General features: G+C 47.5%; 1 protein-coding gene across 15 annotated transcripts in view; it reads left to right on the top strand.

The window, feature by feature from the left end:
* Window positions 1-27,371, top strand: part of Prosap (SH3 and multiple ankyrin repeat domains prosap) — a 205,372-nt gene that overhangs the window by 164,675 nt on the left and 13,326 nt on the right. For 12 of the 15 annotated variants that reach the window (XM_077637758.1, XM_077637751.1, XM_077637755.1 and 9 more), the window contains 8 exons: window positions 4,582-4,738; window positions 13,507-13,578; window positions 14,922-15,047; window positions 15,753-15,933; window positions 16,726-17,024; window positions 18,095-18,377; window positions 22,807-23,076; window positions 25,017-25,202. In XM_077637758.1, coding sequence (XP_077493884.1) covers window positions 4,643-4,738; window positions 13,507-13,578; window positions 14,922-15,047; window positions 15,753-15,933; window positions 16,726-17,024; window positions 18,095-18,377; window positions 22,807-23,076; window positions 25,017-25,202 — 1,513 coding nt within the window. In that variant the 5' untranslated portion in view covers window positions 4,582-4,642. The remainder of the gene's footprint in view (window positions 1-4,581; window positions 4,739-13,506; window positions 13,579-14,921; window positions 15,048-15,752; window positions 15,934-16,725; window positions 17,025-18,094; window positions 18,378-22,806; window positions 23,077-25,016; window positions 25,203-27,371) is intronic. The other 3 variants (XM_077637761.1, XM_077637760.1, XM_077637762.1) reach the window with 1 other exon arrangement.

Genomic DNA, 27,371 nt, shown 5'->3' with positions numbered 1-27,371 from the left:
AGTCAAAGTTTATGTGATGCGTGCTGCTACGTTGCTTACTGCTACATTGCTTCGCGACCAGTTGCCCGGTACTGACGCGAGCAGTTAGACCGTTAACGCCCCCAGTACATCGAGGCGCTTGAGGGAATAGGCGTGAGTGGCTAAGGACAGAACTTTTTTCCCGGCCGGCACACATTGCATCCCTTAAACCTTTGTTGCCGACTGCACGTGTTAAAAAAGAAAAAAAAACGGTCGTATCATAAGCATGAAAGGGTGGCAACTAAGTTTCTTGATTCGCGCCATTAAAATGATTAAACCAAGAAAGGTGGACGTAAGTCGGGCTTCTATTTTGGGGTAGCTTGTTCTTCAAACGAAGACAGCCAAAACAAAATGTATATAAAGCTCAAATCGCGATGTGTGGCAAACTTCCGCGATCACCGACAGACTCTTTGTTCCTCGCAAGTGCAGGAAGTCTCACGAGGGAGCGCCACTTTTCGTACCTGCGATGCGCCTCCCACGTCGACTCTATACAGTACACACGGCAACAGAGTATCTTTCACGAGTTTCATTCGCAATGGGCTTCGTAAATGGATTTTCATGGACCATGAGTGCAGGCACTCCCTGCAGAGGGCACCACTATACTGCGGGCCGAAGTCCCGCAGGAATTCACCGTAAAAAAAAAAAAACCTGGAACGCGTAGGGGAAAGCACACTGTAGCGAGAGCCGAAAAGAGTATGAAAATTTTCTAAACAAAAGACTCGGTGAAAGAGAGTTCAAAACAAAAAAAGGGTCGCATTTGGAAAGTCCAAGCCGTGTGGGGTTTACGGAATCTCCAGGCGAGGCGAAAAACGTTTCTTTCCACGTCGATACGGAAGCGAGGCCAGGCGTGCGCAGGGTTAAAAAAGTAGCGAAAGTAAGGAAAGAGGTGGAAAGGAGGGAACGAGTGGAGGCGAAAGGAATGAGACGTGCAGGCTTACGGCACGTAGTACGACTTTTCCGTGTCGTTTTGCGCTCTGAATGAAGTCTTTTTCCTCTCCCCTCTCTCTCTCTCCTTCTCTCCTCGGGTCCCGGGGATCGATTTTCAGGGAAGGGTAGGAAGCGGCCAGGTTGCGTGCCTGCATGTGTAGAAAGGGGAGGAAGGGAGGAACATTAGTAGGGTGGAAACCATGGTCGTTGCCCTTGGCGACCGCAGCGACACTGCGGAACCGCTGCGGATTCTCGCCGAACTACGTGGCTTAGGGCGTCGATCTACCAGCTGCTTTCTTTCTTTTTGTTTCTCAGAACTGCATAAAGTATTCATAGTGAAAAAAAATATCATAGGTCTATTTTAAATGTTTTCTATACAGCCACGGAAAACAAAATTTGCGGAGTATTCCTTACCGTCAGATGTACAGCCTTTGACAAAAGTCTACAGCCCAAGGGGTCTGCTTCTGAGCCCCGCAGCGCGGCTTCTCTTCCATTATCAGGAACCCTAATCTCACGAAGGTGAGAGGAACTTGAATCCTCAACCCTCCCTAGAATAGGACTATCAAATGCGCTTAAGAGCCCTGCTACACAGCTTGGAAGCAAACGCCTTGGGCTGTGTATTTTTGGCAAAGACTGTACGCTGACCCGTGCAAATACGCCATGTTGCATGTGAACTAGCATCCATGATGACCCAACTCCGAACATTCGCTGAGTAATCTGAATGAGAATGGTTGCGAAATCCGGCAAAGACAAGGCAGGACGGGAGTAAAGTGAATCGCCTTGATCACGAGACAACGGGGGCGCACCATAGAGAGGGCCTATTAAGGGCGTACTTCGATAGTATTCTTACCAGCCGACAGATGTCGCCGTGACAGTGTTCTTTTACAACATACGACGCCGACGCCGCCTATATACCCCTCGAGAAAGTCTGCTGTGCATATAAGAGCCGCTTGAAGTTGATCTTGTTGGAGCCTATTATTCTTTTATGCAGCTAACTCTGTGGTAGAATGAAGACTATTCGCGCGCAGCTGTTGTACGCACAACTACAGGCCCATATTTGTCAAAATATGACGCATTCCAAAGACAAGACACACAAGAGCATTGGCGCCTTATCATGCCATCTATCTTTCAGTAGAGTTGGCTCGTTCATTTTCCGCGCACAACAAGGGTCTTGTAATATTCCATCTAGCATCATCATCAGCCGAGTTATTTTGACTGTAGGACAGTAACGTTATGCCTGGAAGAGGTTACCTCTTGCAGAAATTTGTTCCGACAGTCCATAACAAGTCCATAGACAGTTCATAGGCTGCATATATTGAATTTTTTTAGGGCTACACCATGCAATCTCAAGGCGACTGAACCTGCAACCATAACTCACAATTTCCTGTATCCAGCAATTAACCGCCTGTGTCCTGGCCACTCCCCCGTAGTGGGTATGTGCCAGCAACGTCTGAGGCCTTCCTTCCTTCCTTCCTTCCTTCCTTCCTTCCTTCCTTCCTTCCTTCCTTCCTTCCTTCCTTCCTTCCTTCCTTCCTTCCTTCCTTCCTTCCTTCCTTCCTTCCTTCCTTCCTTCCTTCCTTCCTTCCTTCCTTCCTTCCTTCCTTCCTTCCTTCCTTCCTTCCTTCCTTCCTTCCTTCCTTCCTTCCTTCCTTCCTTCCTTCCTCACAACCACCGATAAAAAAGGCACCGAGATAGTTGGCGTCTACTCCTCAAGCTTTTATTTTCCGCATTCGAGTCACAATTCTGTTGCTATAACAAATATACTAAATCTTTTCTTCTACATTCATCTCTTTAGATAACCAAGCTGTGCCTGTCGCACTAGCCGCTAGCACACACCAAATCATGTTAAAAATTCCTGTAAATAAAAAAAGTAAAACAAACGAACTCGTTCGCTCACAATTCGTACTTCGACTTGTAGACTTTTCAGAGCTGTCCATCCTGGCGGGTCGACCGGGCAGCTAGCTGTCCGTGGGTGGCGCTTCCCGAAGATTGAAATGTCCCTTCTGTTTATCTCTTCATCCTAGTCTTTGTTTCTCTGAAGGCAGATTTGTTCTTCGGACTGTAGTTTCGGGCAAAGAGCTTCTTCGTGGGAAACTTTACGTTACGCCCCGACATGCCTCGGCTATCCGCGCAAATGTTCCTACGGTCCGCAAACTTCGATTTCCCTTTGTTCTACGTCCGAAGGAAATCTTTGTTCCGCGGACGACGGTGTTGTCATGTATTGTGGTCTTTCTCTGTTTCTCCGTCGCACTGTTCCTGTGCCCGCGTACTGCTCAACACAATGCGTTTGCTGCAATCATTCTAAGCGCTTGTTCTGATGTGTTCTGCTTCGTTCTTGCTTATCTTTTTTTTTCTTTAGCGCGGTTCGAAACTAAATCCCGAGGTGGCTCGGGCGTTTGGAAAGACGTGCCCGTCAAACCTTATCAACTGGAATCCGGCGACTTCAAAGCAGCAACGCTGGCCTGGGAATGACAGGGCTGGCGCTTCGCTGTACTCTTAGACGCTTTGGTTTGCGTTTTTGGTGCAGATCTGGAAGACATCTTCGAAACGTTTCTACGACTCGGTATCTCATTATGCGCGCTTACGCAACGCGCGCGCATCCCACTTGGGAAAGAACGATAGACACTCTTCAGTATTGCAGATCGGACCAGAAATTGCTGCAGTGTACGTGTGTTGCTTCAGCCGAAAACTTCGGCAATTGATACCTTTGAATCTAAGAACAAGATAAAGAAATCCGCTTTAAGCAGGTTTGTTTGCAGAGTACCTGCTTTAAATAAAAAAATGCAACGTCGTGTTTCGTAACAACGTCTGCATTAACTTGTTCCCATCCCGAGATTCTCCTTGAACTACAGGATAAACGTCTGAAATAGACGTTTTTATTAAAATGTAGCCCGGCTTATTTACAGAGTTGTTGCTTTGCCAGTAACGTTTCTGAATACGTTGCAATGCTTGTACCCGTTCGTGTTGGCAAATGCGACACACCATACGAGGAATTCATTTTGAGATGCATCCGTTTGGAATTTCTGCGTCTGCTACTCGGCTAGAACGAATCCTCAGTTTAGCGAAAGAAGTATACCGACTGTTCAATATCATGGACCTTGAACGGCGATCAGCTGTTATTGGGAGTCCTTAACTACATTTTGTGGCCGTCATCCGCAGTAAATGACGTCACCACACAGCAGTGTAACGTCACCCGTTGTCAACGGTCGCATGATCGATCTAAACAGGTGGCGTGATGAATGGATGCTTTGACCCATTATGTACCAATGTCAGTAAATATTAGTGCTTTTTTCCAACGAATAATTGGAAGGTCATCAAGCAAAAAAGCTGTCATTGACAGCTTGAGGGCGCCTGATGCCCGTATACAGGGCAGCAGCATACAAAGACTGTGCAAAACATTGAACCATTAAGATCCGTTGCGATCTATTAATGTCTGTTACATGTCACCACGACTCCGCTGAAACTTCCATTATGTCCCTTGGATGTCTCACCGTTACATCCCATGGACGTCCCACTGTTACATCCTGGGGACGTGCCATCAAGCTTTATCTCTTTTTCTTGTTTTCTCTTGTACTTTGCATAACGAGACATCCTGTGGACGTCCCATAAGTCTTTGTACTTCTTTTCTCTGCACAGGCGCCGGCGTAGCAGCCTGTCGCGGCCTGTGGGCTCGTCGAGCAGCGGTGGTGGCACGGTCATGAAGGCGGTCGCCATGGAGACCGTCGATGACACCGTGACCACGGAAGACCAGCTGGTGCCGTTGCAGGTCTTTGTGCCGGACCTTGTCATACAGGTGAGCGGCACCTTTCCCGCCCCCTGCTGTGTCTGCGTTCCGGCGTTCCTAATGATGGCAACGATGACAACACTGCGAAGTATGCCGCTGCCGTACGGTAGAAAAAAATACACCCGGTAAAATAACTAGTCCGTGGTAGGGTTCTACGTCCTGACGTTGTCACATAGCTCACTGCGCATCCACAAAGAAGGATGGGAAGGGAACACAATAAGTGTTGCCTTGTTTGTACCCTTGTTAGACGTTGTTGGTGCGTGCTAAGCCAGATCTGTGATAATGAACGACCGACTTGCTCAATAACGGGCTATCTTAAACTTCGCCTTGACGTCTTTAGTAAAGAGCTTTTGCTTGCGGGCGCCTGGCGATGAGCGCATTATCAAGGTGCATTATCAAGGCTCATTAGCAAGGCCCATCGCGTTATGTTGTCCTTCTGGTTGCGCGTTTGCACTGAAGCGTTCGTCCACTCAAGCCGCTGGACCTCAACCTTGTCTGGCGTTCCTTTCATCGAAAAACAAAGAAACTATTGTCGGGTACAAATCATGAAAAAAGCGGCTGTTGCCTGTCCAAGGGACCCCCATCCAGCCAATGGCTTCGGCCGATTTTCATGGGCCTGCTAGCGTGAGTAGCACTGCAATGCAGGGAGGGAATTATCCCCGACAACGTGGGGAGGGGACTGTCCGCTTTCATCTAGGGTTCCCTGCATTGCCGCGCTAAAGGTTCATGAGAATCGGCCGACACCATTGTCTGGAAGGGGGTCCTTCGACACGAAAAAGCTGCCCTTTCCTAGACTTGCGTCCGACTGAAGCGTTAATTTTAATAGTACGCGAGGATTGGCGAGGATATTACATACTTTGACCTCTCCTCCTTCCTCCATTGGAGCCGGCCTTATGGCCGGGTCTATCTCATTCGCTGGCCTGTGGAGCGCGCGCTGGCTGTGCGCAAAATACCACGAGGCCGTGGCCCGGTGGTGTATTACGCCCGCTATATCTTGGCACGGCCGCCGTCATTTGCGTATTACGCGCATGGCTTCGGGGGCGGCAGGCGCCGCCCAAGGCTCCCGAGAATTCCGCGGCGCGGGAAATGTCTGTCGCCTTGTATACGTTCGTGCCTGCTTGTGTGTGTACTTGTCCGCATTGCTAAGAAGGCCACGCGGAAGAAAAAGCCAGTGCGTTACTGTTTCCAGGGGGAGAGGAGGAAGTCATACGCCGCACGGCAACGGCTTCGTATACGGGCAACCTAGTGTGCAGGGAAAACTGCGAGAGCTGCGGGGTGCCGTATTGTTGCGTTCGAAGAATGTGACCCGTAGACGGAGAGGAGGAGGAGAGAGTCATTCTGTCGCGTTATTGTCGGCCTTTCCTTCCTTCCTTTCTGTGGCATTTTTTTTTTTTTTTACGTGGAAGCAAGGCGGTGAAAGTGAGTCTCTATGAATTACGTCCAGCAGTGAGCTTACTGCCAGCAACTTGGTTTCGCTTTTGTCACGAGGAGAAAATAAAGCAAGGTAAGAAGCTTAAGGAACAGAGAAAGTAAATATAGATAGCAAATATTAAGAAAGAAAAATGAGAGGGAAGAAGACAAAACCAAGTAAACAAATAACCAAAGAAAAAGAAATAAATAAAAGCGATTAAGAAACGAAAAAGGAAATAACGAAAAAAAGAAGTGATCACGGAAAGGTCAGGCTTGACACAGTGCCTTTTTCAACTCTGCGGAGCGTTCAATTGTGAGGTGAAAGACAGTTTTTTTGGTGAGCGGCTCGCGAAATAACGCTGCTCACATTCGTTCGTGCCAGGGTCCAGACGTTGGAGGCGAATAAAGAAAGAGGGCCGGGAAGTTTTGCAACTGCAGGATATTGTCCCGTAATGGGTGGTTGTATAATACACGGCCGTTTATCTGACCCTTATTTACTCGGACGAGGGCGTTTGTTTGCAGGGTGTGTGTGGCGTGGAACTTGCTGCAGCCACCGGTTATACCGCATGCGATGCCTGAAAAGGCAGCCGTAGAAGAAAAATGGGAAAGGATAAGTCAGATGAAAGAGGGGCGTGCAGAGAGTGCATGGCGGTCGGGAGTTCACGAAACGCTCTCGTGCGGCGTGACAATAGGAAACAAGACTCACGCAATCTGCAGTGCAGTACGTGCTTCTAGAACACACAGTTACGAAATCGGTAACGTTATTTATTGAAAGCGCATGGCAGCACTTCTATAGTGGCGACCTCTGTGTTACAGGAATAAAGGCACATTAAGGCGCATGTCATATATTGCTGTACCAACACTCTTCCCACTTCGAGTTGTTGATCAATCCGCTGTCGCCCTACCATAAGCTTGCCGTCCCGATTATCTCAGTTGGTAGAGCGACTGCTGCCGTGGAGCAGTGGCCCCGGGTTCGAACCCCGGAAAGAATTTTTCTTTTGCTACGAAGTTTCTATGCAAGGTGTATAGCTTTCCTTTGTGGCCGTATGGATGCGTTTAGGTGGATGCTGGTGAATAATTACTGTCATATTACGCCTCTACAGTATACTCCATAGACAACTGTTAACTTTAGTTTAATCTCTAGAGTGCATATATAAACCGCGGAATCACGAGGGATACCTATCGACGCTGGCGACCCAAACTGGGCATCACGCGAAATAATGGCGTGACGTAAAATGCTTCGCTCTTTCATTGGTTCGCATCGGGGGTTATTTTAGTTTTCGGGTTTGACATCAGTATGACAGTCCATCGCAATAATTTTTCAGTAAAAAAAAATGTCCTACGCTGTTTCAGCATGTAACGCATGTAAACGAGTCATTGTTTCGGAGGACAGATTGCGGCTTCACTTTTCAAGTAGTTTCGATTTCGCTTCCTTATATCAGTAGTCACAAATGTGGTTAATTTGCTTATTCGGTCTTCTTCACCAGATAGATTTGAGCAAGCAGTGCACACACCAAATTTCTATATTTCAAACAGTGCAGAAGTTTTTTAAGCCAATAGTGCAAGACATACACTGTGTTGTGCCCTGGACCGCCTCGATCCTCGCCCATTAACAGAGCAAAAGATCCTCGGTCCGTGGCCACAGCGGTCGACTACCCTCAAGGCATACTAGGCACTCTTTGCCTACTTGAGAGCGACTGGATTGAGTGACAAACTGTGACAGCGTTGTGTGTGTGTGTGTGTGTTATGCCTTTTTCCCCTTCTCTCTTCCTCCTTTTAGTCCCCTAATCCCTGTTCCCCAGTGCAGGGTAGCCAACCGGAACCCCTTTCTGGTTAACATCCCTGCCTTTCCCTCCTCCTCTTTATCTGTCTATCTATAGAGCTTGAATACAGTTTTCGGGTAAAACAGAGCATTCTATGGTCCGAGTCTAAAGTGCATGCCATTGGCATGCGAATTTCCAAGTTCGCCTCTTTATCCACACACGACTGATGCGGCAGAAAGTTTGCCGTAGGCCGCTGGCTGTGCACGCGCAGTTAGTGGACCGTTGACCAATCATTACCGCACCTCCGCTACCGTTACTGCGCATGCGTGCGGTGCTGTACAGGCAACGTGCATATCCACTCGTTAACTACGGGTACACTCTAAAACACGTGCACTTCCCGTGTCCGACGTGAGTGGTAACGCTATAACTGTACGCTAAAACATTCGTTTAGCGTCAGAGTAGTCGCCGTGGTATACTGGTGCTTCTATACATTCTTTTCTTTTCAACGAACCTCATGGTATGCATCCTTACAACCGGAGGCGCGACATTTATCGATTCGTTTATTACTTCCTTATCGATTTCCGGCGCTTCGTTCGCGTTCGCACCCGCTCGCCGCACAATGGAGTGCCCCGCGGCGATGGCTCCTGTCAGGCGCACGACCCCGCGACGGCGCCTCCTTAAATCCGCGCAGCGCTGGCGAAGGCTGAGAGTATCGCGGCGAAGCTGGCGCGCCTACTTTCCTGCGCGAAGTAGTGTTTCCTCCGTTCGAGCAGCGTTATCATGGAAGGCATTTTACTAGTAAGCACCGAATCATGAGATATGTGAAAAAAAAAAACAGCCACTTTTCTTTGGCAGCAAGTTATGTACACCTAATACCTATGGTTGTTAGTCATCTGCTCTGTAGAAGGCGGGAGCATAAAGGACGCGAGTGCTTTTTTCGTCCTGAATCCGCCAACCAGGGGCCATGCTGTGGCTGTTCCAGTGCTGCACGGAACTAAGTAGCGCGGTGAATAGCTTTTCGCACTGTATACGTGCGAAACTCGATGCCTTGAGCCGGCAGAGGGCTGACATAATGGCGCGTCCTTTTATTTTCATTTTTTTTCTTTCTTTACTGGTATAGCGAATGTAAATGACACACACATAGCGCATGCGCACACGCAGAAATCAATCAAAAGGCGCGGACAGCGTAACAAATTGTCATATGAAAATCTGAAAGACTGGTGGGGGCTACTAGCCAGCTACCGTCTTTAGGAGATGTCAGATGCGACGGGCGCAGCTAAAGTTGGTGACAGCCGCATACTCGTTTATTTCTTTTTTTTTTGCCGCGCCTTGTCTGTGTTCTTTATTTATGCTTTCTTTTCTATGACGCGCTGCAGTTTTGTTGAGCGCCAAAAATGTACCCCCCCCCCCCCCCCCTCCATTCCCCGTAAACCTTCGCGCCAGTGGTCTGCATGGTCTCTCGGGGTACGCTGTTATGACTGGAATCGGAGAGTTCGACTGTGGGAACGCGCCGTCATGCAATGTTCGACCCCTTTCAGTGCGTCCTCTGTTCAATGTGCATGTTATGTGTGTTTTCTCTAACCCCCGTGCAGTGATGTCGTTGAAGAGGGCGTAAAGGGCCTGTTATAAGCGTGCCGCTTCTCTCAGCATAGGCAAGAAGGTGCTTGAAATCTCGTGCGGCTTTGTAGCCTTATATGTGGAAAGGGATCGAAATTTGTCTCCAATTGAGACAGCTGGCCGTAAAAACTAGCAGTTACTTGTACTGTTTCATGAAAAACGCTGGTATTACCGCTTCTAATTTGTCTCTGAAACGAAGACGAAGAATGTAGAGGGAGAGGGGGTTAAAATATGTGTGCCTGCGTAGGCCCACTTTCGATGGAGGTAAACTGCAAAGGCGCCAATGGCCTGAGATTTCGACGCCGGAGAATCTCACCTCAATCGAAATTCATTCGTATAGCTCTCCACTGTCCGGCGTTCTTTGTAGCTCAAGTATCTTTGTCACCCAGTGACCCGTTGACTATCGACCATTAACTTTGTAGTTTCGGCTCACACTTATGAAAATTTAGCTACAAGCACTTGCGGTTTGGGCGTCTTTCTAGAGCGCTTTTCTAGGCCTTTAGGCTCCAAGTCGGCTTAGACCAAAGACGTCCTCGGGAATGGGCGTTTAGTGTTATAATTCAAGTGTGACGCTTGATGAGCCCACTTATTGAGGCTGGGTGTGGTGGGATACATATACCTCTGTATATTCCCGGGCCATGGCGGTTTTCTGGGGCCGTAACTTCATGGTCAGCCATTTTCCATACGTTTATCATGGCATAGAAGAGGACAAGCCATAGCCAGAGAAGAACGAATAACACATATTAGTACTGCCCTCGTGTGCGATGTCAGTGCACGTTAAAGAACCCTAGGTGGTCGAAATTTCCGGAGCCCTTCACTACGGCGTCCCTCATAGCCTGAGTCGCATCGGGACGTTAAACGGGGACAAACCAAACCAGTACTATCCTCAGTTCCCTATGCATTGAGTTCATGCTTATGCCATAGAACCGGTTGTAATTCACAAAAAAGTGTACAGGAGAGAACTAACGTGGCTGTCAAACCACACCCTTAGCACGGCGTGTCTTCAGGCGTGTCCGCCAGGATCGCCTCCGAGCATGCCATCAGCAGAGAGTTCGCGTGTTGCCGTCTGGCTCGTGTCGTGGTGCAATGTACGAAATGCCGAACTAAAGGTTTTGCCATTTTGTCCGCACGTAACCACGCCATGAATTGTGTGAAAGTGATCTTCAGCCCGGAAGAGGAAGACCCCTTTTTCTTTTTTTTTTACTTGGAAAAATGGCGCGTAGCATGCGTCGAGGGCAGGTATTCTGCGTCCCGCGACGCGGTGGTGTGCCTGAGGACCATTAGACTCTGGCGTGTCAGCGGCGATCCATACGTTACCGCTTTTTTTTTATTTCTCCAGCTGCTTAGTTTCGCGCGAGGTTCTTGGCACCTGAACCAATCACGCTTCCGCTGAGAGCCGCTTTGTAGAGCTTTGTTTAGTATCGTGGTGGAGCGAGGCGCCACACCCGTGTTGTTAAATTTGTTTGCTTAGTTCTTGTCAGTAATCATATTGTTCATAACCTGGAATGGGCTCTTGCAGGGTCTGGTTATATAATTTGTTGAATCGACGGCTTCTTGACTCCTTCTATGGCGTCGAAATTTGAAGACAAAAATAAAATCTCTTTTTCGGGGCAATGCTTTACCCCAAAGTCCTTCCATTAACCGGCTCAGATTTGTAGAGAGCACGTATCCACACACAGTACATGATACTGCGGTGTGCCATGAATGAGCTTGAGAATATATTATTCGCAAAGCGTCGATAACTGCTTGCTGTTTCAGCACATTGAGCGCAGGCGTTAGCTAATGGCCCGCCGCACGCGATGGCGGGTTGAAGTGCACCGCCATCTGTGCGGCTAGCTCTGAACTATGCGGCAAGAGTGAAAGAGCGGCGGCGTACGCGAGCGTTACGAAAACTCATTTCTCTGGCTCGGCGATAGGTGGCGGCAGGCAAGTCAGGCGGACCAGCGGAGTAGCCCGGTACTTCGCCGCCGTGCGCATCTTTATATAGCGTGGTCACGGCGGAAGAAAACTGAAATACTTCTAGCTTTTCTGTGGCGGCTAGAAAGTGATAGCGATAGCTATGCCACCACTCCCTAACACCCGCCCTTATAATCCACTCAACCCGAGGCGCATTTTGACCACGTGACAACAGGTGGAACATTAACGAGAGAGTCCGCTTTTATGCCCACATACGTGTTCACTCCGAGCAACAAAAAAAAAGGTCCAAACTGCAGAATTTAAATCATTTCAATTTCACTTGTCTTCAGTTCGTATAAAATGGGCTTAAGCTGTGTTTTGGAAGTTCCTTTCGCTTATGGCAGGTTCTCTACGATTGGAACTCGAAGGGTGCTGCCATAATTTGTTCGAATCTAAGCAATCCGAAGTGGTCTTAGTTCTGGGTTTTACGGCGCATAAGCACTATGGACTATCATAGTTGGCTTCAGAACTTTGAACAGAGAAGGCGCCTTTTTTACTCCTATATCGCGGCAGCATGAACTGCAGCGCCTGATGTGATAATTTTCTTTGTGCGACAATTTGTTCATGATCACTTAAAGCGCTGCCCATATAGTTACTTAAGCGGTCATTATACAGGGAGGCAAAGAGTGAACAGTATAGCTCACTACAGTTTCACAAAACAGTCGCCGTAAACTGCACGCCAAATCTGCCTTCAGTAATTATTGTAATAATGCCTTGAATTACGTCCCTAGTCTCATCAAGGAAGCATGACTAGTTTCTATATGTGATCGCTTTGGTCAAGGAGAAAAAAATAACGTTCAGACGGGCATTAGAAACGGCGATTGAGGCCCCAGAGACTCAGAACCAGTCTTGGGAATTAAATATATGGTGCATGAAGACTTACTTAATCCTTACAAGTTTTATATTTAGAGGCCATCGCGCTGACGATTTTTAAAGAGCAGGCAATCAGCACTGGCAAAAACGAAATGCGTACAGTCCTACACGTCGAGTACGCTCTAAACGCAAAACCGCAAAAAAAAGGAGTAACATACCTGCTAGCGCACTCCTTTTTATAAAAGGGACTGCGCTTCAGTATAGCTTACTCCTTTAATACTCCTATATAGGCGTATTATAAATCCAATATAGGCATATCCCTGCAGCTTCAACACGTCCTCGGTTTTTATACTGTGCGTATTCAGACGGTCGCCTAGCCAAAATATAGGACAGAGCTCTTCCTCGCGTCTGTATGATTTGCATGCTTCCTCAGATGACACAGCGTCTCTTCAGACCTCGATCACGGAACAAGCGCACACCTCGCTGAGAATCGACGCCAGTCTCCCAGCGGGTGTTTGTCGTTTCCCTCCCAAACCGCGTCTTCTTTCCGCTCCCTTCACTTCTGCTCCTAACATTCTGGCCCCGCTTTTGCTCCCTTAATTTCACTTAGCACATTACAGCCAATTAAGAGCTTACTTCCTCTGCTCTCTTGCCGCTACACGTAGCTTTCACTCCGCTCTACGTGTTTGCGTAAAAAGTTTCTCGGCGTACGGCGCAGCACGTTGCTTACCTCGTCGCGCAAATTTAATCTACACGCAGCGGAAACAACAACGATGCAAGGAAGTGAGTTGCTTCCACTTTCAGGGCGTTAATAGTTTCCCTCCGCACTGACGGGAGCCATGCGGACAAGTGGGACCGCTGAATACTTTAAGGCTCCGCTGTTAGGTGGCGTGCCTGCACCAACTCTTCCTCAGCCGCCTCCTGGCGGCAGCCGGAAAGTACTTTCTTTGTTTTTACTTTATTCTTCACGTGCCGTGAATATTGCAAGGACATGGGCTAGCTGGCCAGGACGCCGGAAGTGTGCGTACGTGCACTGCCCTGTCGTCCCTGGACACTTCCCGTCCGTCCCTATTGCCCCATTGCCACTGTCCTTCTGTGACCGTTAGGGGAGTTTTTCCCCACGCACGCCTGTGTTTTCTCTGCGGGAGCTTGGGCGCCTTGCACGTCCTGTGCACTCGTTGACACGTGTGTACGGGGTGTTTTTTCTTTCCTTTTCAGAAATGTTTCCACGTGCAAAAGGACGAGCTAATATGGGACATCAAGCAGCACATTATCTCATCGCTGCCTAAGGTGAGTTTTGCTGGCAGTCTTTCAACTATAGTGTATATTCAGGACTTCAGTTTTACGAAAGATTGAGGATTGTGTTACCAAAGCGAATCGTGCTGTTACATAAAGAGATATGTGCTGGTAGGAGGGACGTCTCAGAGTGAGAAGAGAGCGTATTTAGGAAGAAAAACATTGATGCTAACCACACCCGGCTGATATCGTCTACATTAACAAGCGGGTGATGGGTAAAGATCCAAAGAGAGAAGGAAAATTAGTGGAACAGTGGATATCGAGAATACTTGTGCATCACAAAAGACCTATAAACAATCTTCACACCAGTCGGTGGCTCGCGATGATGCAGGAGTGGTGGGATCAACGACAACGAATGAACGGTGTGAGGGGAGGCTAGAGAGCCTATGTTAGTAATAACCAAATGGGACGTTATTTTAGGATTAGCGTATTGCAGGGTGGCATCGCTAGTGCAGACCAAAGGGCTATGATTTTAGGCACCCGTAATCCGACGCGCGTGTCAGGCTGATGTTGGCGGGTATAGCCGATACCTTTGCTGTTTGCTTCTGCGACACTGGGCGGAGATTATATACGTTTTCAGGTTCGTTGTCTCCAGAAACATTTCGGAGGTGTGAGACGGCTTCTGACGATGCGTTTGCGGCTTGTGGGTGGGGCAGACTGCACGAGTATGTCATTGCAACCTTGACAAAGAAGTATTTCGCTGTTTGCATCCATCTTTGCAAGTACCGCTAAGGTGTTCACCGAGGAGGGGCAATTTACTCTGCACAGCTTTTTGCATTATATTCCAGCAGTTGTACAGAGTAAAGTGCATGTCCCTTCCAGGTGCAGGCTCAGAAACTCGAGGTGCAGGCTCACACTATGGACCGCTTGCTTCTCCCCCCCCCCCCCCCCCCTCTGCCCCCCGCTTGCATATTAAGCACTACATAAATCCAGGGACTTCGAGTCCGTAATCTTGGGCCTGGGTCGCTCGATCGCAGTTGGACAGTTTACAAGAGCCAGGTACAAAAAGTTCTTAAGTCTGGAATGTGCCCCTAGAGGCATATATGTTTAAGGATGTGGATTTGCGTCATAACAAAATATCTTTGTTTTGCCTCGCTAGTCAGTCAGCAGGCATTCCTTCCAGGGGATAAAGAACGTTTGTTCTGTCATCATTCTGTGTTTTTCATTGACTTGCCTTACATGACTGCTCCAGTATATTTATTTAATACATAATTCCGTATCCCGTAAACTTTTGTCCTTGACTGTACATGCGGGAGGCGCCTTTGAAGTTCAGGGGTGCTGTTGCTGTGTGCGGTTAGATGGGCAGTCAAGCCCTGCGCCCCTGTGCCCTGTTTCAGGAGGTGAAGGAAGGGTTCAACTACGGCCTCTACTGCCCTCCGGTGAACGGCAAAGCGGGCAAGTTTTTGGACGAAGAGCGGCCGATCGCTGATTACCCTCTCTCCGACGCTGTCGCCTACCTAGAGGTGAGCGCTGCTCTCTTCGCTACAGTTGCTGCTATTTACACAACTTGGTTTATGAAGCAAATCAATAAGCACACTAAAACTGATAAGTTTGCTTGATGCATTAAACTTGCGCTTTTGTGGACATTGCTAGTTTGAAACGAAGCACGGATAAATGCCATGTACTCTCGACGTTGAATTAACGGCGCAGGGACGGTTCCTGATCGGATTCAAATGGTGCTCGTAAATGTTTTCAGTGGATGATTATTTACGCAATGATATAACCTTGCAATCTTCCCTGAACTGATTTTCTATCATGTTGTTTTTTGCGTTTCGATGGGGCCGTTAGTACGACAAATCCGCACTCCGCAAATCCGCACAACTGGAAGAGGCTGATATTATTGATTCCATGATACTTCACTGACTAGTTACGAAAGGTTGTCATAAAGAGGACCGGGTTGCTTGTTACGCCTCCAGAGAAGAGCTATCGAGACAATACACAAAATGTATGCTTTTCAAAAGCTTATTGAGATAGTTATCATGGATGGCATGCTAAAAAGCATTCCATTTTATAATACATCGTCATATACATCGGCTTAACGTCACGGGGAATATATCTTTGTTGAAGGTTACCGGCGTTCTCAGAATTTGTATGGCACGGTGCTTTTCTGCTTCGGGGATGAATGACAGCCTTTTCTGATCCCCGCGGTTTCTTGCGCGTGCGTGCAGTTGCGCTATAAGCGGCGAGTCTACAAGATGATCAACGTGGAAGAGAAGCAGATCAAGCAGCTGCACACGCGGGCCAACTTGCGTCGAATGCTGGATCACGTGAGCAACTCGAACGTGGAGAAGATCAGCAAGCTTTGCTCCAGGGGACTCGACCCGAATTTCCACTGTCCCGACACGGGAGGTCAGTGAGCCGGGCATTAATCGCGGCCCAATGAACCCAGCATGTGTGTGTTCGCGCCCACTGCGGTGGTACGCTTTGTGCGTGACTGGTTTAATTTATTTTTGCCCATGATTAGAGAGATACAGAAATATGTTGCCAGTTGAAACTAGCGGGGTCATGTGCAATGTCGCTGTGGTGCATGTTCCAAAAAATGCTGAGGGTTGGGTCCATACGTGCGGAACAGGTTTCGCCCTGCTGATGTTCACCTCTGAGGCTGTTTGGCTTGGTTAACAGCGCTGGTTAACAGCTGTTTACTCATACGTCATATTGAGACACGTCAGCTTTAGCGCGAAGGATGTGATAAGTTTTCATGGGCATCCTTTCACGAATCCATAAAAAGAAGGAGGAAAGCTGAGCGTGACTTCATCGCTTCAGGGGCAAGGTGGTTCTGACTGGCCGTTTAGGAGTCTTGCCCAAATAAAGTAATATCGTTAAGCGGGCAGCGTTGACGGTTAATGAGGGAACAGACTCTTACTGTCGTAAGCCACTTTAGCTCCTGTAACGTGTCGCTTACATAGATAGCAAAACTTCCATGTGCAAGTGCTCGTAATGTTGCTGGAGAGGAACGGAGCCTACTTCTGCAATGTCTACCGGGATGACGTTACTCGTCGCCTCCATAAGTGAATGTCTAGTTCGCGAGCGTGACTGCGGGCACTGCCGTAGGCAAGAAGAGGTTTTGGTTAGTGCAACTTGCAAGTCCCCCGGTATTCCGTATCTGATGACTGTTATACAACACACACGCACGGCGCGCAGAGACTCCGCTGACTCTGGCCTCCGGCCTCAAGAGCCCCAGCAAGGTGATCATCGCGTTGGTGAACGGAGGGGCGCTGCTCGACTACCGCACCAAGGACGGGCGGACGGCGCTGCACCGCGCCGTGGAGAAGAACAACCTCGAGGCCCTCAAGACCCTGCTGGACCTGGGCGCGTCGCCCAACTACAAGGACGCCCGGGGACTGACGCCGCTCTACTACACCGTCCTGTGGAACGCCGACCCACAGCTCGCCGAGACGCTGCTACACGACCACGCGCTGCCTGGAGTCGCCGATCCTCAGGTGGGCGCCATCGTTGGGCTTTCAACATTCGGACTTATGTGCCTGCACAGGTCACTGCACATATGAAAGGGAACAAGTTCTGCGCATGCATTTACTGGTCACGCCATAATTTTATTTGACAAGCACAGTTCTTGTTATTTCCTAACTAGTCTTCATATTGGCTTATGATATTCTAAAGCCATTTTCGAGTTTAGTAGCGAAACAACCAAAACGTTCGGCTTTTTTGCGAACCGGTTGTTCCTTTTCATATAGGAGGGCCCTGTGCGTTAGTTTGTGCATCTTCGAGCAGCGACTGCCGAGGTTGCTCTCAGTCATAAACTTCACGCGGAGCACTGAAGTTTGAAGCTTAAAGTTTACGGACCAGAGCGGCTGTCCTTTTTCAATTAGAACTGCACTGCTGCGGTTCATGCTTTTCGGGACGTTTCTGTAGTTAAGCCGATGCTTATATAGTAAGCTGCTTTATTATTGTCTTTACATTTGTTTATTTAATGACCATTTGGCTTCGGAGAGCAGAGTACTTGTACTCGAGAATGCCAGCAGCGATATCCTGATGTTTTGCCTTTCACTAAAGGATTGCAGTTAAGCGACACCAAGGTGCCGCAAGTCACACCATGATCGCAGCTTTAATACTCTTCTAACATTATTTTCATTTCTTTTTTAATGTGCTGACTCTTTTGAGGGCGCTCACAGGAGAGGGCCAATAACAAGAATGCATCAAAAAATAAATGCACCGAAATTAGTCTTGCACACTACAAAAATATGCATCTCTGAATTGTTCAGAATTGTTCAAAGCACTGGTTAGAAGTTTATTCCACAACTAATTTGCATCAGAAAATACAACGCTCTCAACTGGGTTAGTTAGTTGAACTGGATGACACATGGTACCAGAATTAACAGACAAAGACTGAAGGCAACGTACGCAACAGGACCAAAGGAGAAATTAGAATTCGTGATGTCTAACTCGTAATATAGTTTCTGTCTGCTAGTGCTAGTGCCATGTTTTACGTGAGCATGACCAAAGAAGGGATAATACGAGGCAACATCCCTCTTTTCTCTCTGCCTTGGCCTAGGGCTGGCAAGAGGTGCACCAGGCGTGCAAGCACGGGCTGGTTCAGCACCTGGAGCAGCTGCTGTTCTACGGGGCGGACATGAACGCGCGCAATGCGAGCGGCAACACACCGCTGCACGTGTGCGCCGTCAACGACCGGGAGAGCTGTGCAAGGGTGTTGCTGTTCCGGGGGGCCGATCCGGCCGCCCTCAACTATGCCAACCAGAACCCTTACCAGGTCGCCGTGATCGCCGGAAACCTCGGGCTGGCCGATGTCATCCGGAACCACAAGCCCGAGGACGTCGGTGCGTGTTCGCTTTATTGTCCAATGGAATCATCAATCTCTGTTCGCATCTTCTCTCACACATCTATTTTGTGCGCATTGCACATTTCCACTATGATTCGCCGTTTTTCACCCATTGCCTGTTGTCTTCTCTCGCGAGCTTCGCCACCATTTAGTGCAAGGCTCTTGCTTCTGCAAGGAGGAACAGCATGGCGCCGATGACTGGTGGGCCTTTATATCTTGGGCCTAGGCAACGTGTAGGCTAGGATTTGAAAAAAAAAAGATTATCGGAAACATTTTGGAGTGCACAGTCACTATAAATTAAAAGAACGCTGCTCGTGGGCTTGGCAAAACTTGTGAAAGCAAATCACCAGCATCCACATCAGATCTTTGATACGTTTTGTCCATGGTGTACACAACGTTCATTGCATCTTACATCGTGTCCAAAATTCTGAGGTTTGCAATATTTAAGACGAAATTTGTTTTTGGCTGTTTTCATAAAGTATCCAAATTGGTACGCTTTGGTGTTGGGAGAAAGATATTACACAGAAAAAGATGTGAGCAGGCATTGATGGTGCGCAATAACTTTGCGTTAAAGTCCAAGTGGCCATTAACTGACTCCGAACCAGAACAAGTGGTCTTGCATTGAATCTTCTCACCAACATTACTGCACACATTATGAACGATGCACGATATGCATGCCCTTGTTGTATTTGTTTCTTTTCATGGGGCATGTATGTTCCCACAAAAATGCATGCTCTGGGATATTAAACGATATATGCTTCATTCATCATTTTTGTTTGAGTTTGCAATATAAAAACCTTAAGGGATGATGGTATTTCCTATATAAAACTTATGATCACTCCTGATAATTTCTAGAGTACATATTTACTCTTGTGACTCTGTTATTGCAAGTTATATGTAGCTTTTTTTCTGTGTCTGGCTGAGAAGATAATGAATCTCGCTGAATGAAGCCTTTAATGCAACATATAAAATTTCTCACTGGGGCAGGTATGGTCTGAGTGTGATTTTACTGGTGGTCATGAAATTTCCATTGCTGTGAAATGACCCTTGAATCTATTTACATCGCATGATGAGAGTAGAGAGTTTTAAAACTCTCAGTTCTGAAATAATACAAGTTTTGAAATCTAGCATCCAGTCACTACTTCTCTAGTTTATGGTATTTCATGCAACAGCCCTGCAAAAGGCAGAGGCTGACTTTATGTAAACCACCTCATTAAAAACTGGTACAAGCCCTTGAGAACAGATGCAAAAAGACTTGCACATACAATTAGAGGTGTTCTGTATAAGGAACTCATCACTAGAACCTCTTCTATTATCATCATCATCTGCTGAATGGGTTAAATATTTGGTGATAAATGAAGTTGATAAAATACTGCTTTGGGAACTGCGAAAAGAAACATGTGCTTAATTTTCAGTGTTGTTGCTTAGTAGTATGCATCATGTCTTTCTTTATGATGTCTAAATGTGCAATACCATCATTTTGTGAAAGTAGTCAGTATCTGCCTAAATGATTTTGCTGCCAACAATTAGCATTTATTGTGTTCTGACAAAATGCAAGATTGGCAATAAGTATAGACTGAACACAGTTTATCCTTATTTCTGCAGTGCTTTGTTTCCTTGCTACAACTATGAGTCATAAGTAAACCAACAGTTTTTTCTGCCTGGAGAAATGTCACTCAGTTGTAGGAACAAATACATTTTCGTTGTCAGATTGGTCTTTTAAGAACCTCTGCACATCTGGAAAGTTTGAAGTGGACATTGCTTAAATGAAACTCACAGCATACCTTATTCTTTTACTGATTGATGGCTTATTACAGTAGTTGAACAAGAGCGCCTCTAATCGGCTTCTTATGAGCACTTTTTTCTTACTAAATGTATACTCATGAGCGTGCATGATGTGACATGACACAGGTGCAGGAGGAACCATTCGAAGAATGTTAGGCACAGATATTTTTTTTGTGTGTGTGCCACATTTTGCTCGAAATTACAACATTGTTCTGAATTTTTTCATGAAACTAGAACCTTTCACAGGTAGAATGAAAAGCTGAGGTACCCGTGATTTCAATTTTTGCGATATGGATTTAAGCACAAACTTTTTAATTGGTGGTAGAGAAATTTACAGCATATATATATATCACACTTTATATGAATCGCACTTCAGTGAGCATGTTGAAAAGTTTTTCGCACCTTTGTGACTTATGTACAATCAACGAAGAGTAATTTGCTGTGGCTCTTCCTTATATCAACCAAATCCAGATGTGAATGAAAAAAAACAAGCACCATTAAGCGCTGTACCTTCGCACGTGCTCTGTAAAGTTCACGGTGCATGCTTCATTTTCAAAAATGAGTGTTTTTAGCGCTACTTCATCTACTGTGTTCAATCGTTAAGAAAAGTTATGTATCTTTTAGATATTTCATTATTTTGAACATTTTTACTCTGCGTGGTTCTTTTTGCTTTGCGTGCATAAATTTGACTACAAAATAGTATTGCAAGAAAAAAGGCCCATATACGATTTAATACTGGCGATGCCGGCTAGTAAACAGCAAAGGCACTTTTACGGAATAATCACTTGCCTGAGGAGATATCCGCCGCGAACTCTAAAAGTGTGAACTCCACACCAAAACAAAGCTTCCAGCTTATCAGACCTCTAATGTGAGAGCCCAACACAAAGGGCTCCCACCCCTTTGGTTTCTGATGTAGTTGAAGGTTTTACATCTCGACATCGAAAACACATGAGTGTTTACGCGTTGAACATAAGCACAATTAACATGCACAACTAAAAAATGACATGTCGTGTCTCGAAAGGATACATTTTTAGTGAGAGCTGTCTGCCTGCATAAGGTGTGTAAATTTAAGCTGCAAACTAGTCAAAGTTTATGCAAGCTGTCATTTCAGCTGCATGTCCGGAAGGCATCTTTAGTGGAGCAGTTAGTGTGGAAACTGAAGCACTTATCCCTTGTAAGCTTGTCCGGCTTCAATATGTGGTCGCTTTAAAGGCTCTTAACCATAGATAAAACTGCATTACCCTGCGAAGGTTCACAGGCCTCTTAGCGCATGGTTGGAGAGGATTTATGGGGTCAGAAAATTATGAATTCTTTGGCTCTCCCGACGTTCTATAAATTCTTGACAGCTAGTGCGCGTATGGGGAGGCCCTCTTACAATTTCATGCTGTCTGCTCTTGAGGACATCATGCCAGTATCATTTCGGCCAGTCTGTCAACGTTGTACGGTGGAACGTAGGGGTGTTATTCGATGTAATTCGCGCATGTACACAAAGGATGCGGGCACGGTTGGCCATGAGGCCTAAGACTGAAGGATAGCTGAGCCTGTGGTCTAAATCTAGATTGGTGACTTACTGAAAGGGAACAGCGCAAACGCAGGACGAAGAGAGGAACGGACAACACAGGTGTTGGAACTAGCTGAGCAGAACATTCACTGATCTTCTTCATGCTATGCAGGATAATATTCGACAACGGGTGATGGTTGCACGTAGTGGGCAGAATTTCAAACTTACGCATCATCCACTATCATTACAAGGACAATCATGCACGATCGTGGAAGATTCTATTCGGGCCTGAAGCTGGTCAGTCTTAGCCTGTCGTAGCTAGCTTCCAGCGTGCAACACAACATCGGGTATACCCTGGAACAATCAACCCTTGCACTGAGGGGCAGATTGGCTTAGCTTTGCTGAACAAGCATGGAGCAAGCAAATGCAAGAGGCACAACAAGGATGGCATAATGGAACGGTTATTTTCCGTTGATTTGGTTGCACTTGTGTTGTTTGTCGCACCGAGTGCTCGTTCGGGGTATTAACCAGTGCGCGGAGGCGCCGAAGCGACCTTCGAAACGCGAAAAAAAATATGTGAAAAATAACGTTGCTTTATCACCTGCTGCATGAATCTTGTACTGGGAGGAAGTAAACTTAAGCAGTTAGGGCTTGGTATCCACCAGTCTTCAGTTTTAGGTTTTGCGTTGTGTTGTAGCACACGGTGGTCGCAGTGTCGGGCGCTTTTTGCTGGGATACATTCTGTTCGCTTGTTTTATCGCTGCTGTCCAGTGTTGATCGCAGCCGGTGGACGCTTGTGGTCTATTTGTTTTTCCAAGAATACGTAAAACATGTTCATTTTGGGAAAATATGTCAGTGTTGGAACATCAGCATTCAGTAAGGTGCGATAACACGGCCTGATGGCTCTTGTGCTGATGCGTGTTAAGTGGCCTACTTACTTTCGAAAGAGACTGCGCATGCTAACAGCCCACACCGCTCCAACACCAACGTAACATCGTTCACCTCTAGAGGCTCGTGCGTGTGATATACGTAGAAGTAGTGAGTAGCTGTGGTAGTACTAGAGCATGTGCATAGGGGACGCCACCTGAGTCGGGCTGGTCCGATATGGTGTGGTGTGTTGTGGTGTGTGTGTGTGGCGCAGTGCCGTACCGCGAACCGCCGACGTACAACCCTCGGCGGAGGGCCAGCAGCGCCGCCCTGAGTCGCACGCACAGCGACCCGAGGCTGGAGCTTGTGGTGCTGGGCGCCAAGCCGCCGTCGCCGTGTCCATCGAATCGGTCGCTGCCCCCCTTCTCTTCGGCCGCGTCCACCGCGTCGGAGGCCTCGTCCATGGCCTCTTCCTCGGCCGCGTCGCACGCGAACGCCGACGACAGCGAGGGGAGCTCGGGCACGGCGGCCTCTTCGGCCACCGGTGGGTTTTCCATTCGCCGCTGCCTCTTCCTCTGCGCTCTGTTCGCTGGCGTCCCAAGGGGGCTCGACGGATGGTTAGGCTTAAGAAAGTAGGCCCATGAAAGAAGGCTTAAGAAAGTAGGCTTACGAAAGAAGGCTTAAGAAAGTAGGCCTATGAAAGATGGCTTAGGAAAGTAGGCCTAGGAGAGTAAAGCTCTCGCTTTTCTTGGTACCATCCAAGAAGGGGATTGTGGTTGATTTTCATGTACGGCAGCGTGAACACCTGTGGTCAGGTTCCTGGTGGGCTCTACAGTAATCTGTATCAATTAGGTCATAAATATGCTGTGTTTAATGGTGCGTACTGAGCTAAAAGCCATCCGACAGCACAGTGTCGATTTCCTGTGTTGTTTTAAGGCAGATGAAATGCCGAAGCATGTTGTTTTGTGGCCTCGAAATGGTGATGTAACAGAGGATGAGATACAGGACCCATAGTATGCTAGGAACGAGATTGTTTTGTTATTGTCACTAGTACATAAACTCCAGCGTAGTGTAGTAAACTGTATGCCCCCCAAATTAGTGCCAAAATGTTTAATTTCCATCATTCTCTTGGCCATGTCTATTAGTTTGCTGACGGAATGCTGAAGCATGTTGCCATTGCGGCCACATTAAGCTGAATTGGGGAATACGATATGAGGCCTTCTCTTTCAATATTATACTCTAGTCCAGTATTGTAAGGCAGACCGCAACCGCAGCCCGATATTGGGAACTAGAATCTTGGGAAAGCAGTGATGATGTATGTTTTTTCCGGTGTTTCTGTTAATCTTTTGAACACTTTCACAAGGAGAAGTACCTATAAGGCTGTGTGCTCCTAAATGACCGTTGGCACATACTACCAATAGTTAAAGCAGGAATTGACCATGCCGGGTATAAAAAAAGAATTTAATAGGGTTTCTAAACAGGCTTCAAGAAGCCGGCTCTTCTAATAACAGATGTTGATAATTTACGCATAAACTTTGTTGTTTGCAATGGGGCATCAAATCTTTTGTTCAAAAGATTTTTTTTCAGTGTGTTAAAAGATCCTTCCGTGTTTGGTGATTGTATGTGGAGATATATTTGTTGCTTCAGTTTTTGCACGATGGCCACCATAATTTTGGCTCTCTCAGCGTGCCCGTTCTGAGATGCCAGTTTGGAAAGAGTTTTGCTTGGTTTCTGCATGTCAAATGTCCAACAATATGCATGCGATTGAATGTGTGCATGAAATTTGGTTTTAAGTCGTCAGAAAGTATGTGGTGCTTTCCGTGCAGTGAACTGATGTGCATAAAAGTTGTTTGCCAGCGTTGCGTGCAAAACATTGCTGCATAGATACAAGATGAATTCTTGGCGGTAGAGTAGGATGCATATTTACGTTTCTTTGTTCTCTGTTCTGCAGCATTATTGTGACGCAACGAACTTAAAGGCAGTGGCAGCATAATTCTGACTTACCTTTTCGTCTTCAATTCTCTCATGGACTAGTCTTGACTGCTGTCTCTAAATTGTGTTGACCTTTAACCTGTGTGGAGACAATTTTTAGATAGTCTTATTTAACGGAACTATTGCATTTTGTATGGTGGTTTTCGGGATGCAGATATCCAAGTCTCAAATTATTTGCAATCTGTGTGTGTGACGTGGTCTAATTGTTGGCTTTCTCCTAAGCACTGACTGACGATGTTGTACAAGCCAAATCTGAACTACGAAAATGAAACTCAACATGATAAATCGGCAGAGTGTCTTAGTTGTCATCATGGGTCACCGTGCAAAAAAGGCTTCACCCTTGTTCATTTGAACTTTTGATTTTTCAACTTTCCGTTTATGCAACTGCATATTTCAAGCTCCTTTGTTGGTCTGCGATGCAGTCGTCGCTCGAAGTTCTGCACATTCCGCTCAGAAGCCCTCACTGCTTGTGTGTCGCTGTGCAACCCGCAGACAAGAGCGCCACAAGCGAATCATCGGGTGTCTGTACGAGCAACAGCGCGCACAGCTGTGACTCGAGCACGGACAGTTCCGACACTCCCGAAGTGATCACGGTGGGCACAACCTGCGTCTGCGTCTCCGAGTACCAAAGCCCGCTCCAGGGCCACCTGTCCCTCAACCCGGGTGACATCGTCCAAGGTGAGGGTACTTGCCTATCCCTAGTTGAAAATTGGTTTTCGAGGAAAGAAAATGACGCAGTAACTGTCTCACATATATCGGTGGACACCCGAACCGCGCCGTAAAGGAAACGATAAAGGAGGGGGTGAAAGAAGACAGGAAGAAAGAGGTACCGTAGTGGAGGTCTCCGGAATAGTTTCGACTAGAGTCACTAAATAAAGACTTAGAGTACCGTCACTGCAGCACGGCGGTAAGCAGGGGCGGCCATTTTGTTGTTTATCATTGTTGCCAGATTGCCGCTTCGGCGACCTCGCCGCTAACTTTGGCCCGGCCATTTTGTAAACAACGCTGTTAGCCACCCTGCGCTGCGGCGGGGATCGTAGCCGTACGGCATGGAGCCGCTCAGATGCAAACGGTACAGCTGTTGCCTTCAGTTTATGCTTTCGTCGTGCGGAGCTGAAATGCTGCGAGGCGCGGAATCCCTGGTCACTGAGTCGGTCACCGGCAGCACTAGGACTACCACAGTTGCCCGACTGAAAACGCATAAGCCACAAAATGGCAGCCCCCATGAACCGTCGCAGGGTAAACAGATATCACGTGATGCAAACTGGCCAATGATCGTGGCGGCGGCGCAGAACAATAGGAGAAAAGAGTGCCGGTACTCTGAGTCTTTATTTAGTGACTCTAGTTTCGACCACCTGGGAATCTTTAACGTGCGCTGACATCGCACAGCACACAGGTGTCTTGCGTTTTCATCCCTAGTTGCTTGTCTGCAGCTTGCGAATACTTACATGTAACGTCAGATAATGTCACGAAAGACTAAGCACAGTGCAGCAGAAGAGAACTGAAAGATTAATTGTATTATGTTTTCATTGATGGGCAGTCAGCTAATTTAAGTTCATTCGCTACCGTGAAATGCATCACGTGAGGTAATTGCTGATTTCGTAACCTTAGCGGAATGAAATATAAGCAGTATTTTGCAAGGCTGCAGAGCACATGTCTGTAGTGATGCCATTTAACGTGTCGTTCCAGTCCGCAGCTGCATGAGGAAATAAGGAAGGGGTAAAGGCGACAATTAGAACGCATGGACAGGAAACTTATTACAGGTATATGTACGAAACTATTATAATGGCACTGTGTAAAACGAAGGAAGTTTCTGCGCTAATTGTGGACACATTTTTATTAAAACGCGACAGCGTGTTGCAGCACTGCCAGGGAGACCATGGAACGCCAACGCCTGTTCGGCGCGACGCCTTGCCCGTTAGACAAATCGCTCTGCTACGTACGGTGAAACGGACGCGCGGAGCGGCAAACCACGTAGAAGCGCTGCCAGGCGCCTTGCCGAAACGCGCGGGACACAAGCTGTAGTCGTAGTTCGTCGGAACATCGTTCTCGACAAACCCGATGACACGAACGCCAGCATAGCTTCCGCGTCGGAACGAACGGGCGGCAAGCCGCAAGCTTCGTGGTGAACGCGCTTTGGATGTGCGCTGCGTTGTTCGCCGCTCACCGCGTGATTCCTGCGTGCCCGCACGGCTCCACTGCGCCAGAACGAGACGAGCGGGAGGCGCTGCAGTCGCGCGCCATCTGTTGGGGCAGTGGCGTACATTTGCGAGGAGGAGGAGGAGAGATTTTTCGCTCACGGGGAGGAAGAGAGACTTTTCGCTCATGGCCGACGCCGACGAGACCGGCTTTTCTGCGACACGAGCTCCTTAACGCTATCGCGTTAAAACCTTAGCTATCGCTTCTAATAAAAAGCCTTCACTGGCAAGAAAAACTAGGAATGCTTGCTTGATGGGGAGCTTAAACGTGGCGGTTTTTCAACACCCTTCATCAACCTTCAACGCATGTACACCGCAAATTAAAAATATATAAACATTCCGCTATGCTTGTGCGTTGTAAGAAGCTCCCTCGGTTCCTTATCCTTATCTGCTAGATAGGTTTGCCAGGGTTCTCGGTTCTAGCAGTCTTGGTGCCATGTGAAATTGAAAGGGTTCTCACACAGGTGCCTCTCTCACGATTCGATCATATTCTACGTGGTACTTGCGCTATAGCAGGACGTTACGTCCACCGCTATGGTCGAGGTTGGCGCTGATGAACACTCCCAACGTTTGGTTACATGCACAGTACCGTCAAAAGTAGAAAACGGGACAGCCGACGTAGTAGCTCAGAATTTGGTAAAGCACCGCA

Source organism: Amblyomma americanum, chromosome 9, assembly GCF_052857255.1.
Source record: "Amblyomma americanum isolate KBUSLIRL-KWMA chromosome 9, ASM5285725v1, whole genome shotgun sequence".
Classification (NCBI taxonomy): Eukaryota; Metazoa; Arthropoda; class Arachnida; order Ixodida; family Ixodidae; genus Amblyomma; species Amblyomma americanum.
Note: the sequence above shows the minus strand (reverse complement) of the source record. Positions and strands in the feature narration are given on the sequence as shown.